This window comes from Schistocerca americana, chromosome 2 (assembly GCF_021461395.2).
Source record: "Schistocerca americana isolate TAMUIC-IGC-003095 chromosome 2, iqSchAmer2.1, whole genome shotgun sequence".
Classification (NCBI taxonomy): Eukaryota; Metazoa; Arthropoda; class Insecta; order Orthoptera; family Acrididae; genus Schistocerca; species Schistocerca americana.
In genome coordinates this window covers 748519087-748537853 of record NC_060120.1, presented here as the reverse complement: position 1 = coordinate 748537853, position 18767 = coordinate 748519087, and the positions used below count along the sequence as shown (strand labels likewise).

The following is an 18767-nucleotide window of genomic DNA, read 5'->3' as shown; positions in this document are numbered from 1 at the left end:
AGGTGTATATAAACTGTTTTCATAGTATGAACTCCTGGGATAAAATGCCACATGGAGTGTAACACACTGTAGAGTAAAATCAGCCTTTCATGTGCTTTTAGTTACTTCACATGAGAGGCATGTTGCATTTATTGGCTCCATAATGAAGACTAAGCCAGTGTGATTTCAAGATACTTATGTGAAATTGACACACAAGTACTGCAAAGTTTAAAATTGTTAAGAAAAATTATTTAATGAAAGGAGGCAGAACTATTTTGTAATAGTAACATCTAAACATGCTGCTGAATATGAATATTGTTTGGAATTTGAACATGAAAGAAGGGTTACTTCTCCATTCTCCCATTCATTTGCACTAAAATAAACTAAAACCAGATAATTTTGAAAGAATATTTGATGAGAAATAAAAAATATGGTATGTTAAACTCAAAATCAAAAGAGACTGACAAACTGATTTGTGAAATGACCGCTCACCAAGACCTACCACTTAATTTGATGGTCTCGTGCTTCAATGCTCAATACAATTTGTTATGACAAACTACCAGTTAGTTTCTGGGGCACTATTTCTTTTTATTTTCAGTACACACATTTTCATTGCAATTGTGATATAAATAATTTGCCAATTTTACAGGGTGCTTTTGTAACTCAGAGATGATAATTATGTAATTACCAACTGCAACTAACTTTTTTTGATAAAACCATGTCCCTTACATGCCTTGTACAAGGTGTAAGAAAGGAAATTACTGCATCCACTTCACAGTTTTGCAAACACATTCCATTAAACTACAAAAATGCCACCCTTTATTGCTAAACCCATTGGTTCATAATGCAACACACACTCAGGAACAAATTATTCTGAATAAGTTTTTCAGTTCATTTTCTCAGTTAATCATTCTGGCAGCATGGTATGTATCCACCATAAACGTCTCTTTTGTGGTGTCACTTCAAAGCTGCAACACTGTTTGTTGATAAAAATTTTAAATCTTTCTTTTTATAGTTTGCCCTCCAGTGTCAAAATACATTTTTTGTTCATGCGAGCTATACAGGCTGCATTTGGTGTTTTTCAGTCAAGTACTGGAGGAGGTTTGTAGCCTCTCCCCGATGTTATTCAATCTGTATATTGAGCAAGCAGTAAAGGAAACAAAAGAAAAATTCAGAGTAGGTATTAAAATCCATGGAGAAGAAATAAAAACTTTGAGGTTCGCCGATGACATTGTAATTCTGTCAGAGAGAGCAGGGGACTTGGAAGAGCAGGTGAATGGAATGGACAGTGTCTTGAAAGGAGGATATAAGATGAACATCAACAAAAGCAAAACGAGGATAATGGAATGTAGTCGAATTAAGTCGGGTGATGATGAGGGTAATAGATTAGGAGATGAGACACTTAAAGTAGTAAAGGAGTTTTGCTATTTAGGGAGCAAAATAACTGATGATGGTCTAAGTAGAGAGGATATAAAATGTAGACTGGCAATGGCAAGGAAAGCGTTTCTGAAGAAGAGAAATTTGTTAACATCGACTATAGATTTAAGTGTCAGGAAGTCATTTCTGTAAGTATTTGTATTGAGTGTAGCCAAGTATGGAAGTGAAACATGGACGATAAATAGTTTGGACAAGAAGAGAATAGAAGCTTTTGAAATGTGGTGCTACAGAAGAATGCTGAAGGTTAGATGGGGTAGATCACATAACTAATGAGGAAGTATTGAATAGGATTGGGGAGAAGAGAAGTTTGTGGCACAACTTGACCAGAAGAAGGGATCGGTTGGTAGGACATGTTCTGAGGCATCAAGGGATCACCAATTTAGTATTGGAGGGCAGCGTAGAGGGTAAAAATCGTAGAGGGAGACCAAGAGATGAATACACTAAGCAGATTCAGAAGGATGTAGGTTGCATTAGGTACTGGGAGATGAAGAAGCTTGCACAGGATAGAGTAGCATGGAGAGCTGCATCAAACCAGTCTCAGGACTGAAGACCACAACAACAACTGGAGGAGGTTAATAAACATATAGTGTGAGTCCTCATCCCAAATATTGCATCAGAAGTGTCACAATAGTCCATCTTCCCCAAATAGTCTTCAGTATAGTGTAGCAGTCTTTTCACCAAAATGAACTAAAATTTTAATCATACAGAATAAAAGATTTTATTCCAAAAAGTATTTCCTTTGGATAGAATCTACTGCTTGGAAGCAAACCTTCCCTCTCGCAACTGAAGATTTTGTAAATGCAGAGACTACAGAAAGAGGTGATCGCAGTTCTGAAATCTTTCGAACCAAGCAATTTACTTATTTAGTACAGTCAGTCATCTTGAGTCAGAATGCTGCTGTTATAATAATGCAGCAGGCAGTGTAACAACTATCTATAACAAGGTATTAATTCCTAAAAACCAACCTTCTGAGGGGAGAATCCCTTGACCAATAATCATCAGGTTAGCTCAGTTCTTTAGTTCCTATCGTGTGAAGAGTTACTACCACGTAATATATCAGTTACACAATTATCTTTACAAGCACTCTTACAGCTTTTGTCATATAGAGTACTACTCTCAAAACTGTCATTGTAGTACCTATTATTTTCTTCTACAATGATCGCGACTAGTCCCTTGAAGAAAAACTCTTAGAGGACTTTTTTTCTGCAAGCAAGTTATATACAGTTGAACTTGCTTTATCAAAATTGTCAAATATGAAATTCAGGTTCTTCTGTAGCACTGAAAACTGTCCACAGAACTGCCAACCACATTTTTTTCCACAAGGAGAATTTTGTCATTTATCACTGTTGTCAAACTATTCTACTTCTTGATGCTGGAAAATGAGATAAATTATTCTCACACCAAGGGTACCAAAAGGCAAGAATAAGGTCAGTTCCTTCACTAGCAAATGAAGTAAAAGAGATTGCACTCTTATGATCACTTTTTAGAAGAATACTTTCCATATCTTTCCTCAACAGCATGCACTTCCACACCTCGAAATACCCTAGAAACAGATGCTAACCACTGTTCAACACCAGCTCTGAGGCTGAAGAAGTGCAGCTTTCAAATAGTTTCTCCCATTGTGAATGAAATAAGAAAACCGGTATTAGTCCACTCGTATGAACAGTTTCAGGCACTAATAGCAATGTCCTGTAACTACATATCCACCATTTAATAAGAAATGTTTGAAATGGATATATAAGATAACATTCCTGCTTCGACCAGTTCCTATCATATACATACATGGGTAGCACTGGAGGTATACAGACTGAGCACTTACATGTACAAGGCTAACAGTTGATACGTTAAAGACTGTCACTGCTTGAATAGGTTTAAAAACCACGAAATGAGTTATGACTGTTATATCTTGTGCATATCCAATAGCATTTATCTCAAGCCACGATAATCTCATAGATCTGTCTTCCTCATCCTTTTCTTTTCCTTTTAGCTTTGTCAGTGAGTGTGAGAAACACATGGTCTCTCTATAGACACAACAACATATATAACTTTTGTAACAATTCCACCATTTCCTTTTAATTTTTCTTTCATCCTACATCTTCACAAGTATTATGGTGATATTGAAGCAGGTGTATGCTTACTTGCTTTGTGAAATTGCAAGGAATCGGCAATAACATGACAATATCAGCTTCAGCCACTGTCAAAGTGGAGGAGCAGTCTACCCTACAGACGCGTCTTTATTAAATGCACGTGTGGACAAATATTCATGTTGTCACCAATATCTAAGCATTGGCCATCATTTAAGGTTTCTAAAAACAGCACTGAATGGCACAAAACACACAAGCAAACAAGAAAATAATATTTCTTTCAAGTAGATCAAACTGTTGACACCTTGATATATTTTTGCTTTATTAAGAAGACATTTCTGACATCACAAGTGTTTTCATTTTTTTCCCTTCACAATGCTGAAAAAAAGAATTCGTGGGCTTTTACAAAATGGGAAATGTTCCATCAAATCATGCAGCAGAATCTATATTTTACTAGAAGCACATAATACATGACAAACAACATTTAGCTTACTAACTACACATAAGCACAATTCCAATATTTTACAAAATTCTTAACATCAGTAGGGAAGGTGATTATGAATAACCCCCCAACCCCCTCAACAACAACAACAACAAACACACACACACACACACACACACACACACACACACACACACACACAGCTTGCTTATAGAGATTTTGCTTAACCAAGAAAACAGAGCTTGCCAGCAAAGCAGTTGAATCACTGCTGAGTCATACCAAGAACAATATATCCAACACTAAATAAATGTAGTGATATCCTGGAATGTTCAACACTACAAAGAAATGTCTAAAAAAAAAAAAAAAAAAAAAAAAAAAAAAAAAAAAAAAAAAAAAAAAAAAAAAAAAAAAACACTACATTATTATAGAAACATGTAAAAAAATCTCTCTTTAGCAAGTAACAATAGAACAAGCTGGTTAGGAAGTTGACAGAATCAACCCTCTTATGTGGTTCCTTTGCCTTAAAAGAACAAGAGAGAGTTAAGCACTGGTTGGAAAAATTCATTTGAGAAAGCTAACGCAGGGACCACATATGACAATCAGAAGGGGAGGGGTACCAGCAGAATTGGACAAGTTGGAGACCAATAATGAGATACCGGTACCCGTGGCTGTTTTAGTGATACCCTCATAATAAAAAGGGGAGCAAATGAGTTTAGTTAGTGGAATTTGAGAAACCCATGTGATGAAGTTTACTTGTTAACAACTCAATGCACTTACTATTAGGTGAGATGTTGCCTTTACTCTTAAATTATTAACATTCTACTGGAATTTCAGAGATTTACATTTACACAATAGGCTATGAGATACATGAAACTTCCTGGCAGACCAAAACTGTGCGCCTGACCGAGACTCGAACTCGGGACCTTTGCCTTTCGCGGGCAAGTGCTCTACCATCCGAGCTACCGAAGCACGACTCACGCCTGGTATTCACAGCTTTACTTCTGCCAGTATCTCGTCTCCTACCTTCCAAACTCCGCTGCAGAGTGAAAATCTCATTCTGGAAACATCCACCAAGCTGTGGCTAAGCCATGTCTCCGCTATATGCTTTCTTTCAGGAGTGCTAGTTCACGCAAGGTTCGCAGAAGAGCTTCTGTAAAGTTTGGAAGGTAGGAGACGAGATACTGGCAGAAGTAAAGCTGCGAGTATCGGGCGTGAGTCGTGCTTCGGTAGCTCAGATGGTAGAGCATTTGCCCGCGAAAGGCAAAGGTCCCGAGTTCGAGTCTCGGTCGGGCGCACAGTTTTGGTCTGCCAGGAAGTTCCATATCAGCGCACACTCTGCTGCAGAGTGAAAATCTCATTCTATGAGATACATGTTTGTATTTTGAAAATGTGTGTTGTTATTAATTGAGTGTTGCCTGTACAGAATTAGAGAGGTGCCATTTTATTTTAGTTAAGGCTGCCTCTGCAGATCATGTTGGCAATGGTTTTCAGAATATTAAGATTCATACACGTGGGAGTAGAATTAAATTCACTGCTAATTAAATATATTACTGTTTCTTTATGGAAACAAGCAACCTCAGCAGCCAGAGACAGTGGTCTTTTGTGGACTAATTTACAAGAAGAAGGTTTTGTGGCTGAAAGCCTACTTGTATAGCAGTATTTTTGTTGTGCCTGTCTGTGACCCAACATTTCCACTATATTGTGTGTACCAATCTATCCTTTTCATAATGCTGTCATCATTCCAGCCTGGATTTTCCATTGTTTGATTCAGACAAAGATTTGCGAGTTATTAGAGGAAGAAAAGACACTTGCCACTGACAAACAAAGTTTTAGAGGCCTGAGTTAAGCTTAAACTGAAGGCACGATTACAACCAAGCAACAGCCTTATCTGAGTACAAATTTATAGTTTTACGAAGGAATATTTTGAAGGATTTTACACAATGCATAGAAATATGGTATAAATGAAAGTTAGAGGGGACCAAGCGAGAGGAGTGGCGTGTGAAAAAAGAAAAAGATGAGAACTTGAGATATTAGTCTAGATTATTTCAAGAAAGTTTTCATTAACGTGTCAGACACTGAACAGACATCTGAAGTAAATTTATCTATTCCTTTCAACATCAAGAGTAATGTCCACTTTTTTATATAGAGTAAACCATCTGAGGTACTAGTGTCACTCGTCAGCTGAAATGCAGCTTTGTATGCCAGTACGACAACATCAATACTGGAACAACTCTTGCACTCTGCTGAAGTGTATACATTTTAATTCAGTTGCGATGAACATCACACTGCTGACAAGGGAACCTCCCCATCGCACCCCCCTCAGATTTAGTTATGAGTTGGCGCAGTGGATTGGCCTTGAAAAACTGAACACAGATCAATCGAGAAAACAGGAAGAAGTTGTGTGGAACTATGAAAAAATTAGCAAAATATACAAACTGAGTAGTCAATGCACAAGATTGGCAACATCTAAGATAATGCGAGCTCTGGAGCGCCATGGTCCCGTGGTTAGCGTGAGCAGCTGCGGAACGAGAGGTCCATGGTTCAAATCCTCCCTCGAGCGAAAAGTTTAGTTTCTTTATTTTCGCAAAGCTATGATTTGTCTGTTCGTTCATTGACGCCTCTGTTCACTGTAAGAAGTTTAGTGTCTGTGTTTTGCAACCGCACCGCAAAACCGTGCGATTAGTAGACGAAAGGACGTGCGTCTCCAATGGGAACTGAAACCATTTGATCGCAAGGTCACAGGTCAACTGATTCCTCCACATGAAAACACGTCTGATATATTCTATACGACAATGGTGACTGCATGAGCGTCACATGACAGGAATATGTTGTCGACCCACCTAACTTGTACACTTGGCGAATGGGTAAAAAGATTTCTTGTGGATGTGATAATCACTCCCAAAAAAGTGATCGCATCGGACAGACAGATAATAATTGTCTGAAAATAAAAACTTTTCACTCGATGGAAGACTTGAACCACGGACCTCTTGTTTCGCAGCTGCTCACGCTAACCACGGGACCACGGCACTCCTGAGTTCACAGTATCCTTGATGTTGCTTATCTTGCATATAGACTACTCAGTTTGTATATTTTGCTTATTTTTTTCATAGTTCCACACAACTTCATCCTGTTTTCTCGATTGATCTGTGTTCAGTTTTTCACGGCCTATCCACTGTGCCAACTTATAACTACATCTGAGGGGGGTGCGATGGGGAGGTTCCCTTGTGAGTGGAAGAGTCATTCCGGGAACAACCCTTAGGCTGTGGATAAGCCATTCTCCCAAATGGGTATACAGATGAATTTCTTGTACTAGAATATTTATGCTGTGAACAGGTTAGGGGGCATACATTGGTACTTCAGAATGCAAGACAATTGCTAGCAAAATAACCTTTCGATAACTTTCAACTTTTGAAGCTCCCAGTATAGATGAATGGACACATTCAAAGCTGTTTAGTGAGTGAGTGAGAGTGAGAGAGAGAGAGAGAGAGAGAGAGAGGGGGGGAGGGCAGTGTGTGATACTGGTATCTCCAGGACTATATTGCTGACTAAATGAGGCGGTCTCATATTGCTCAAACCTGAATAAAGAATAATTAACTCATTCAACTTGGTACCTCAATGAATTGTGTAATGCACAAAAAACAGATAATGGAAAATCCAAAATGGAATCTAACAAAGGATATTTGCCACTCACCATATAGCGAAGATGCTGAGTTGCAGATAGACACAACAAAATGACTGACAGGAAGTGAGCTTTTAGCCAACAATGCCTTAGTTGGAAATAGAAGGCATGTGCGCAAATCCAACTCGCCGACAAAGGCCTTGTTGGATGAAAGCTCACTTTCTGACAGCCTTTTTGTTGTGCCTATCTGCGACTCAGCATCTCCGCTATTCAATGAATTGTGCATCATTTAAAAGCAAAGTTTGATCTGTTCAGTGGTACTCTTCAGTCACTTTAATTTTTTTTTTCCTGTGTATTTCAATTGTTAGAACAACTTCTTCGGCAATCACTTTTGCAGCCCCTGATCTCATTGTTTACATTATTACCAGATGTGCACCGAGAGTAAAACTTCAAAATGACCTTACCAGTTGGACATATTCTCTCTCTCTCTCTCTCTCTCCCCCCAACCCCCCCCCCCCCCCCCCCCGGCCCTCCCCCTCTAAAAATAAGAAACTGCACAGAGAAATAACTACTAAAAGAAATGGCTGAACGCAATTTTCATTTCGTGACATCTGAATACTGTGGCAATATATTAGTCCCGTATTTTTATTGGCAGAATATCAAAACAAGCAATATCAATGTCTTCAGATTATTCATAGGGAATCAAACAGCAAACAATAGTATACAGGTTTCAACAAAGAGAAATTTGACAATAAAATGCAAAAGCTCTCAACAACTTCAAATATATATATATCAAGTTACATTTATTAAATTTACTTTACTGGATGCATGAACTAATAACACAACTTTATACGTAAACTATAAATATGATATACTCTACAGTACTTGAGAAAACATCTACACAGCTAATAAAACTCAAAAGACAAAAAGTTAACACACTGCTCAATCAAACTACACAGAAGCAAGTTTCATATGTACTTCACAATTAAACACATGTTTACTCCATCAGCTACTGCAGACACTAACAAGCTATTCTCATACACAGCAGACTCTTAAAATGACATGTTTTGTCAACATACCTTAGCTTTTTGAGCCATCTTCATTTCTTCCTTCTTGAAGTTGCGCTGATACGACGTAATTACACGACGGAGCCTATTGTTGAGGTCCACCATTGATGGCCACTGTAGTTTACTTGGATCATCATCTGGTGGAACTTTGCTTTCATCCTTCATTGCATGACTGGTATGTTCTAGGGATGATGATGCAGACTCTGTCTGATCAGGAGTTGGCACAGAATTGACTTCATGGCATCCATCTGCGAGCATAGTCTCACCAAGATTATCTCTCAAGACTGAAGATTCTCCCTCTGCAGTTTCATCTTCATCTGTCAGTCTTCCAGAGTCATCATCAACACTGAACAATAATGATGAAAATCAGAATAACAATAACACTTACAAAGAGCTTTACCATAACGCAATTGTAACATAAGAAAAGAGCAGCAAGAGATTTTACAGAGACAGATGCTATATTAGGACAGCATCATTATTAATTTATACAACATAAGTTTCATCAATTCTATGTTGATCAATTTAGTGACAGTAGGTGGATGCAGAGTTTACTACAAACATGTAGACAGACAAGAGAGAGAGAGAGAGAGAGAGAGAGAGAGAGAGAGAGAGAGAGAGAGAGAGAGTTAACAGTATTGGGGGGAGGGGGCACAAGTCTCTTATCAGTAATGAGTCATGAAAAATTTGAACTGTGATTAAATTTTCACTATGTTATCAAATTTAAAAATTAACTAAATAAATCCAATATTACAGTTCAATACTATAAAATTTAAATAATAAAAAAGGGGATAACAGAAGTTTCTTTTCTTTTTTTTTTTTGTAATAACTGTCCATCCCATCTGCTAAAAAGTTATTGTGAAGCAGGCAGTAGTAAATAATAATAATTATTATTATTTCTTTCCTTTCTCAGACGTTATGTCTGGTTAAAAATGGAAAGTGATGCAGACCTTGATCAAGCGTGACTTCCTTTTAACTGTACGGTATATGTTACATTGCATTTAGGAACTTTCGGGTAATTGAACATGTATCAATAATTACAGATTCCTGTAGTTGTATATATAAGTTTGGATGTAGCTGTATTGCGTTGATGCACTGGTGGATATTGTGTGTTATGACTCCTGTAGTTGATAGTATAATTGGTATGATGTCAACTTTATCCTGATGCCGCATGTCCTTGACTTCTTCGGCCAGTTGGATGTATTTTTCAATTTTTTCTCCAGTATATTTGTTGTATTGAGTATGGATATTTCGATTAGTTGTGTTAATTTCTTCTTTTTATTGGTGAGTATGATGTCAGGTTTGTTATGTGGTCTTGTTTTATCTGTTATAATGGTTCTGTTCCAGTATAATTTGTATTCATCATTCTCCAGTACATTTTGTGGTGCATACTTGTATGTGGGAACATGTTGTTTTATTAGTTTATGTTGTATGGCAAGTTGTTGATGTATTATATCTGCTACATTGTCATGTCTTCTGTGGTATTCTGTATTTGCTAGTATTGTACATCCGCTTGTGATGTGATCTACTGTTTCTATTTGTTGTTTGCAAAGTCTGCATTTACCTGTTGTGGTATTGGGATCTTTAATAATATGGTTGCTGTAATATCTGTTGTTTATTGTTTGATCCTGTATTGCAATCATGAATCCTTCCATCTCACTGTATATATTGCCTTTTCTTAGCCATGTGTTGGATGCGTCTTGATCGATGTATGGCTGTGTTAGTTGATACGGGTGCTTGCCATGTAGTGTTTTCTTTTTCCAATTTACTTTCTTCATATCTGTTGATGTTATGTGATCTAAAGGGTTGTAGAAGTGGTTATGAAATTGCAGTGGTGTAGCCGATGTATTTATATGAGTGATTGCTTTGTGTATTTTGCTGGTTTCTGCTCGTTCTATAAAGAATTTTCTTAAATTGTCTACCTGCCCATAATGTAGGTTTTTTATGTCGATAAATCCCCTTCCTCCTTCCTTTCTGCTTAATGTGAATCTTTCTGTTGCTGAATGTATGTGATGTATTCTATATTTGTGGCATTGTGATTGTGTAAGTGTATTGAGAGCTTCTAGGTCTGTATTACTCCATTTCACTACTCCAATGGTATAGCATAAGTATTTATAGCTTTTGTCTTGTTTCTTGCTGTCAATTCTGTTTTCAGTATTTTTTTTTTTTTAGTCTTTGTCTATATTTTTCTTTTAGTTATTCTTTAATATTTGTATTATCTATTCCTATTTTTTTGTCTGTATTCTAGATATTTATAGGCATCTGTTTTTTCCATCGCTTCTATGCGCAGTCGTCATGGTTATCCAATATGTAATAACCTTGTTTAGTGTGTTTTCCCTTGACTATGCTATTTTTCTTACATTTGTCTGTTCCAAAAGCCATATTTATATCATTGCTGAATACTTCTGTTATCTTTAGTAAATGGTTGAGTTGTTGATTTGTTGCTGCCAGTAGTTTTAGATCATCCATGTATAGCAAATGTGTGATTTTGTGTTGGTATGTTCCAGTAATATTGTATCCATAATTTGTATTATTTAGCATGTTGGATAGTGGGTTCAGAGCAAGGCAGAACCAGAAAGGACTTAATGAGTCTCCTTGGTATATTCCACGCTTAATCTGTTTTGGGTGTGATGTGATATTATTTGAATTTGTTTGGATATGAAGTGTGGCTTTCCAATTTTTCATTACTATGTTTAGGAACTGTATCAATTTAGGATCTACTTTGTATATTTCCAACATTTGTAGTAACCAAGAGTGGGGTACACTATCAAAAGCTATTTGGTAATCAATGCATGTGTAGTGTAGTGACCTTTGTTTAGTTTTAGCTTGATATGTCACCTCTGCATCTATTATCAATTGCTCTTTACATCCTCGTGCTCCTTTGCAACAGCCTTTTTGTTCTTCATTTATAATTTTGTTCTGTGTTGTATGTGTCATTAATTTCGGTGTAATGATTGAAGTTAATATTTTGTATATTGTTGGTAGGCATGTTATGGGGCAATATTTAGCTGGGTTTCCTGTGTCTGCTTGATCTTTAGGTTTCAGATAAGTTATTATTATTATTGTTACTACTATTACTATTACTACTACTACTACTACTACTACTACTAAGAAAAATACATTTTCTCCACACAACTGCATAATGTCATTGGACACAATATAAGCTTTATATTCCAATGTCATGTTCTGGATACACAAGAATGATATTTCATCTTACTGGAAAAAACACACACACAAAGTATTGTACGTTTACTCCCTCTTGCCGCCGCCCCCCAACCTGCCCCCTTCAGTTTACAAATGGAGACAAACGAAGTTCTTCTGGTTACAAGAACAGTGCAATTAAGTAAAGCTATAGAATAAGGAGAAACTAGTTCAATCATCACTATTTTTTTTTTTTAAAATTCTGTACTTCTTTTCTCTATAAATCACTTTTTAATGTGCTTTTTCTCTACAGATGTTGATTAAATCACTGTCATTTATTAGGAAAACAAACACAGTCCCAACTATTAAATGAATCAATTATGTATAAGTAATACAGCACTCCATGTTCTAATTAAATAATACGTAAAGCAAGAAATTTTTTTATTGCCACTAATCAAATGAAACTTCTGTAACATTTGCTTACTGATATACAATTAATACTAATGGAAGGAAGGAAGATTAGGATTTAATGTCTTGTCTACGATGAGATCATCAAGTGATGGATGACAGGCAAAAGCACAGAGTGGAGAAGGATGTGGAAATTGGCCATGTTCTTCTCACAACAATTTAGAGAAACCACAGAAAACTTTAATGTGGATGGCCAGTTAGGGATCTGAGCTGCCATACTCCTTAAGGCAAGTTGAGTGCCTTAGATCTTTCAGAATGCCCCCCCCCCTCTCTCTCTGTCTCTGTCTCTGTCTCTCTCGCTCGCCGTGTGTGTGTGTGTGTGTGTGTGTGTGTGTGTGTGTGTGCGCGCGCACACCAGACAGTTTACACGCACGCACACACACACAAACGCGCGCGCGCGCACACACACGTACGTACGTCCGGTGAACCCATATACCACAGTAGCAAATCAAGCATCACTTGCTGGGGACATTGTGACCGTTAAGAATTCATAAAGACGCTGCGTATTATATTCTTTATTCATAGTTTCACTCTACAAATGATTGCACCAGCAGATGTTCACTGTCCTAATAGCACCACATTAATGGTTCAAAGCTCCTCTTAGCATCATTATGAACACAGAATAGTCCCAAATGCCATTGGGATAATGCTGTGTCAATAATAATTCAGAGCAGACCTTTAAACCTTTCATGTGTTGCCATTAGGGCAATGGAAATCCCAAGATGTTCCAACGTGTAGAGTGAAACTAGTAATACAGAACACAATACTCGGCCTTTGGCAGTTTGTCTTTACATTAATATGTAATGTTAACAACTACAACATTAATAGTAACGTGAATGATGGAAAATTTAACAGAAGTAACTAATTGTTGTAAGAGCACAAAATTATTCACAAAATATACTTCTTATATTAAATTTTGTGTGTTTTTGCAATCAGTAATTACACAGCCTTATACTATTGTCCCAGTAAACACAAAAGTAGCTTGATACATATTCGCCACGACATTGAAGTTCCAAGAAAGAATCAATTATATACAACTCATTGAAAGTTAAAAATATGAAAAAAGACTAACATAAAAGATGCACTTTCTATTAATACTAAAAGTCGAAGTTTGGTGACTATGGGTGAAGCAATTATCGATTACAGCACTCACACAGAAGCTTTAACCTAAAATAGGTCAGATGGGCCATGCAATTTCACTATACTTACACTCTTGTGTTATTATCAGCATTGCCAAGCATCAGCATAGCAGAGCCAACATCAGGGCCACAGCGTGCGAGGAAACCAAGTGCCGGGTCGTTTCTCATAGCAGGGTAGCATTCATAACCGTGTTTGTAGGTACCCACCAGAAGGGACCTATCTGCATCTGAGTCCCACCAAGGGACAGGGGGCTGATCACAATAGGGTGGGTATATCGGCAAGGCACTGTGAACATCAAGTCCCGGGGAACACAGGGTGCCTATCAATAGGTGCTCTACCTAAGCCATGCCACACACTGCTGCATAAGGGTTAATTCAGACAGACCAGAATTTATATTACGAGTGAAACAGGCAAGTGCAGTATGTCATTTGGAAGAAAAATTATACCAACACAGCTTTTTCTGTAATGCTGCAATGCACCTTTCTTTCTTAATTTCGTTTATGCAAACACCATAGAAACTGAACTGTCTTATAAACTGTAGAGAAGTTATTATAGTCATAGTTCCAGAGGATGAAAAGGACGAGTGTAAAAGGATCACATATGTAAGTAAATTATCTATCTCTGCTTCTTGTAGCTACATGTGAATGGGAAGAAAAGCACATAATACCATTGTTCTCCAATTGTGACATCTTACTAAGCCTTCAGATAAGTAAATCTTCTATTTCTTTCAAGATGTCATTACTTCAAACTAAAATTTCTTGATAGTTAACAAGTGTGTGTGTGTGTGTGTGTGTGTGTGTGTGTGTGTGTGTGTGTGTGTTTTTGTGAGATTATTACACGTGTCTCTTACTCATGTCAATTATTGCACTTTGTGATCTTCAAAACTAACTGGTTGCTCTCAAAATAAATACTATGTTGTACAGTCATCAGTCTCTCACCTATTTCAGTGCTGTCCACTTCCGTATGTTCAGATCTAATTTTTTTGCACCTCCACACCAACACTACGGCCAATGTCCTCCTCAATCTTCACTGCACATTCTAATCTTTTTATTCATCTTTATTTTTTCACTTCCTTAATCTGGCCAAGGTAAGATTTATTTTTGGATCTTACAGCGCAAGTGCTGCTAGCCAGGACTTTCAAATAGTGGTACTCAGTAACTTTCTTTAATCATCTTTACTTTCCAATCCCCCTTCACTTTCTACTTCAGCTTTTTTCTTCATTATTAACATCCTTGGATAACACCAAATTCCAAATGATTAATTCTACCATTGACTATTTTCCGTTCTGCAAATTATTCTTTTTGAAATGGGTAGCCCGAGAACCAACTTCCGTTCTAAGCTACTTACTGTTCTACATTTGTATTTATCTTTTGCCAGAGGAAAAACTTTTTCACTAGTGTTGATACCTTCCTTGCTTTGGTTGAGTTGTATAATATTTCTTCCTAAATTATAATGACTACCACCACTTCTATTACGCTTAGGCATGTTTTCTTTTGTCTTAACAATAGTAAATAACCAAGAAATCCTAATAATCATGTTGTACAATATGTGCCAAAAGATAAATAAGCTTATATAATGAAGATTGTATGTATCCATAGGATCAGAGCAAATTTTATCTTATTGGTTAACAGTCTTTTGTATGCAAACAACTAACTGAAAGAGCAAAGTGACTGTTTTTTTTATTCTTGTGCTCTTTCTGCCCGACAACAGTATACTTGGTAAAAATTTAAGTAAAATCATCACCGACATGACTTAAAACGGGGTAAGTGGACAGGGGGAAAAAGAGAAAAAAAAATCCCTGATTTTTCCCAGCTTTCCCAGTTAAAAATACACTTTCTCTGTGTTAAAGAGACAGTATACTTATCCTCTGGTGTAGAACTTATCTGCACTTTAGGGACTGAAACCCATAAAAAGAAAAAAAAAAACATGTGTTCTGAAAATATCTTCGATGCACAGCAACATGCATGCTGCATATTTTCACATTACAAAAGCATAAATATGAATTCCAAATACAGTGTGTTAGTATCCGAAGCGCTGAAATCAAGACTGTGATGTGCTCTTGGCAGCCAATCACAGCTCAAGTCACCTTATCACATCAGCAAATGACAGCAGATATTAGGAGCATACGACACTTGGTGTTGTCAGCCAATAGCAACATCACTGTCAAGAAGTCGAAATACACAAATAGGAGAAGTTCATGGCTTAAATTAATATACATATAGTATAGCACAAGGAAAGCAACTAACACAAATGTGTCAGTAAAATTTAAATGACGACATAAATGTCCGGTCATGAATGTCTGACTGGACACAATTTTTTTAAGTGGATGGTCCTCAAATTGGTAAGTTTTGAATGAGAGTCAAAGGCTTAAGAAATTCATCGCATATTCTCACACTAACATAATTCATCTTAGGGGGAAACGAAATTTACTTTTAAAATAAAGTCTTTAAATCACCATTCGCAATATTTTCCCGCAATCTGTTAGAAACAGGTTCATTTCAGTAGTTGCCAGAGTGCACCAGAAGATAGGCATTACTGTGCGTATGATGACGTAGGATGCTGATGTTTGGTGTTTGTTCTGCTCATACACCTTTTGTCTCATTTCTGTTTGGAATTTCATGCTTAGTGGGGCATCACGTGACCATGTGAGGCAGTGTGGCATGTTGTTTGGAGGGGGCATACAGAGTTACTGTACTTAATAACAATTGTTTTAACATATCCTATTCAGATAAGGAATGCAAAATTACAATGCGGTCCTTGGCAAAATATTCATTTCAAGGCTAGACTCTACAACTCAAGCACAATAATATTTTGCTATGTAATGACTTTAACATAGGTTTTTTTCCATACTTTGCAATACTGTTATGTAGCATTTTCAATCAAATTTACATCCTCAGAGGACTGCAAAAAGCCAGTAAAAAGGAATCGAAATTTCTTGCAAAAATAATAAAAAAGGTTGTTGTATGCACCAGAACTAAGAACAATGAGCCTCTCATGACTTTTTCAAACTCCATAAAAATTAACAAGATTACTTGTGAAGCCAATAAACTTTATAATTCACAGTTTATGTTCTACTCCAGGAGTAAATATAAAGCATTGTGGGGAGTTACATGATACAACACAGTCTGCTCCCAGTCTATAATTTACTGAGTAATTGAGTTCTGTAAACTTAAGAATAATGCCAAGCCTAGAGGAGGTACCAGACAAGTGTTGAATCCTGTTTTGTGACTGAAAAACTTTAAAGTTTCATGGAAGGTAGATATGCAAAATTCTGCTGAAGCTTTTCAGTGAGATTTCCGGGAAGCCAATTTTATTGGAGTAACTTTACTGTACGATCTACCATTTGGTTCTTTATTACGGGATAATGCCACACACACTAGAAGATGAAAATGTGCTCTTGAAATTAGCTAACAGTGTGGAACCAAACATTTTGTTTCGAATAAATTTACTGCCTCTTGCAGGAAAGATTAGTAAAAGCCGAACTTCTATAGCAAACCAATGAAAATAATTTCTTTGTTCAGCAAAATGATTAACATTTGATAGCCAATAACGTGGAAATAACATAAAATCAGAAAACTTAAACTAATAACATATTTTAGTCTTCCATAGTCATGTGAATATATTTTAATTCATTCAATAGCGCCCAACCACAGAAATCTGCTTCGTTTTCATTTGACCTGGGAGCTGTAAACGAAGAGAGAGAAGCAAAATCATTGAATGTAAAATGTGGGTCAGGTGGAGGCCAATCCCCAATACACCTGACTGCTCCATGCATGTACAAATCTAGCAGCTTGGGCAAACCAGAAAAATTTTTCATGGTATCATATGGCTGCTTGCAGCTATGGCCCACTGGCAATTGCTCCAACAAACCTAATTTAATTAGCTGTCATCCATTGCTCATCGAATGCAGTTTTTTGTTATATATTATATACATTTTATTGGTGTTTTCCTGTTGTTTATATTTTATTGGTGTTTTCCTCTCGTTTATATTTTATTGCTGCAGTATTATTCTGCAGCTGCAGGCTAAAGTAAAACTCTTTGTTAGAGTTCTTACAAGTCAAAATTACAGAAATTTAACTCAAAACTAAAACAACGAAAAATTCCTGGAATTCTAAAACGTTCCCAGATTTTTACCAATTTTCTTCTGGATGAAAAAAATCCCGGGTTTTCCCTGGTAGTCTCAGGGCATATACACCCTGTTTAAACATACATCCTGCTTAAGATACACACTGGGATAAGTAAATCTTACTGGACAGGAGAAAATTACTATACACAACTTCAATGACACAGATGGGAGATAGGCCTCATCACATTGCAAAGGAATACATAATTAAAAATTAATAAACATGTTACTATGAAAGGACCTGATGATGGGATCAAGCTGCTGAAATACATCAAATAAAGACTGGTAGGAAATGACTGAAGCAAAAATAAATATTTGATAAATATGTTGGGAGTTTATTTCTTCTTCCCCCCCCATGAACCATGGACCTTGCCGTTGGTGGGGATGCTTGCGTGCCTCAGCGATACAGATAGCCGTACCGTAGGTGCAACCACAACGGAGGGGTATCTGTTGAGAGGCCAGACAAACCTGTGGTTCCTGAAGAGGGGCAGCAGCCTTTTTAGTAGTTGCAAGGGCAACAGTCTGGATGATTTACTGATTTGGCCTTGTAACAATAACCAAAACGGCCTTGCTGTGCTGGTACTGCGAACGGCTGAAAGCAAGGGGAAACTACAGCCGCAATTTTTCCCGAGGGCATGCAGCTTTACTGTATGATTAAATGATGATGGCGTCCTCTTGGGTAAAATATTCCGGAGGTAAAATAGTCCCCCATTCGGATCTCCGGGCGGGGACTACTCAAAAGGATGTCGTTATCAGGAGAAAGAAAACTGGCATTCTACGGATCGGAGCGTGGAATGTCAGATCCCTCAATCGGGCAGGTAGGTTAGAAAATTTTAAAAGGGAAATGGATAGGTTGAAGTTAGATATAGTGGGAATTCGTGAAGTTCAGTGGCAGGAGGAACAAGACTTCTGGTCAGGTGACTACAGGTTTATAAACACAAAATCAAATAGGGGTAATGCAGGAGTAGGTTTAATAATGAATAGGAAAATAGGAATGCGGGTAAGCTACTACAAACAGCATAGTGAACGCATTATTGTGGCCAAGATAGATACGAAGCCCACACCTACTACAGTAGTACAAGTTTATATGCCAACTGGCTCTGCAGATGACGAAGAAATTGAAGAAATGTATGATGAAATAAAAGAAATTATTCAGATTGTGAAGGGAGATGAAAATTTAATAGTCATGGGTGACTGGAATTCGAGTGTAGGAAAAGGGAGAGAAGGAAACATAGTAGGTGAATATGGAATGGGGGATAAGAAATGAAAG

General features: G+C 37.2%; 1 protein-coding gene across 1 annotated transcript in view; it reads right to left on the bottom strand.

Moving 5' to 3' along the window:
• The window catches only part of LOC124594923 (chromodomain-helicase-DNA-binding protein 7), a 310905-nt gene that overhangs the window by 104437 nt on the left and 187701 nt on the right, over positions 1-18767 (bottom strand). The window contains exons 27-28 of the mRNA XM_047133415.1: positions 13444-13659; positions 8641-8974 (exon numbers count right to left, since the gene is read on the bottom strand). Coding sequence (XP_046989371.1) covers positions 8641-8974; positions 13444-13659 — 550 coding nt within the window. The remainder of the gene's footprint in view (positions 1-8640; positions 8975-13443; positions 13660-18767) is intronic.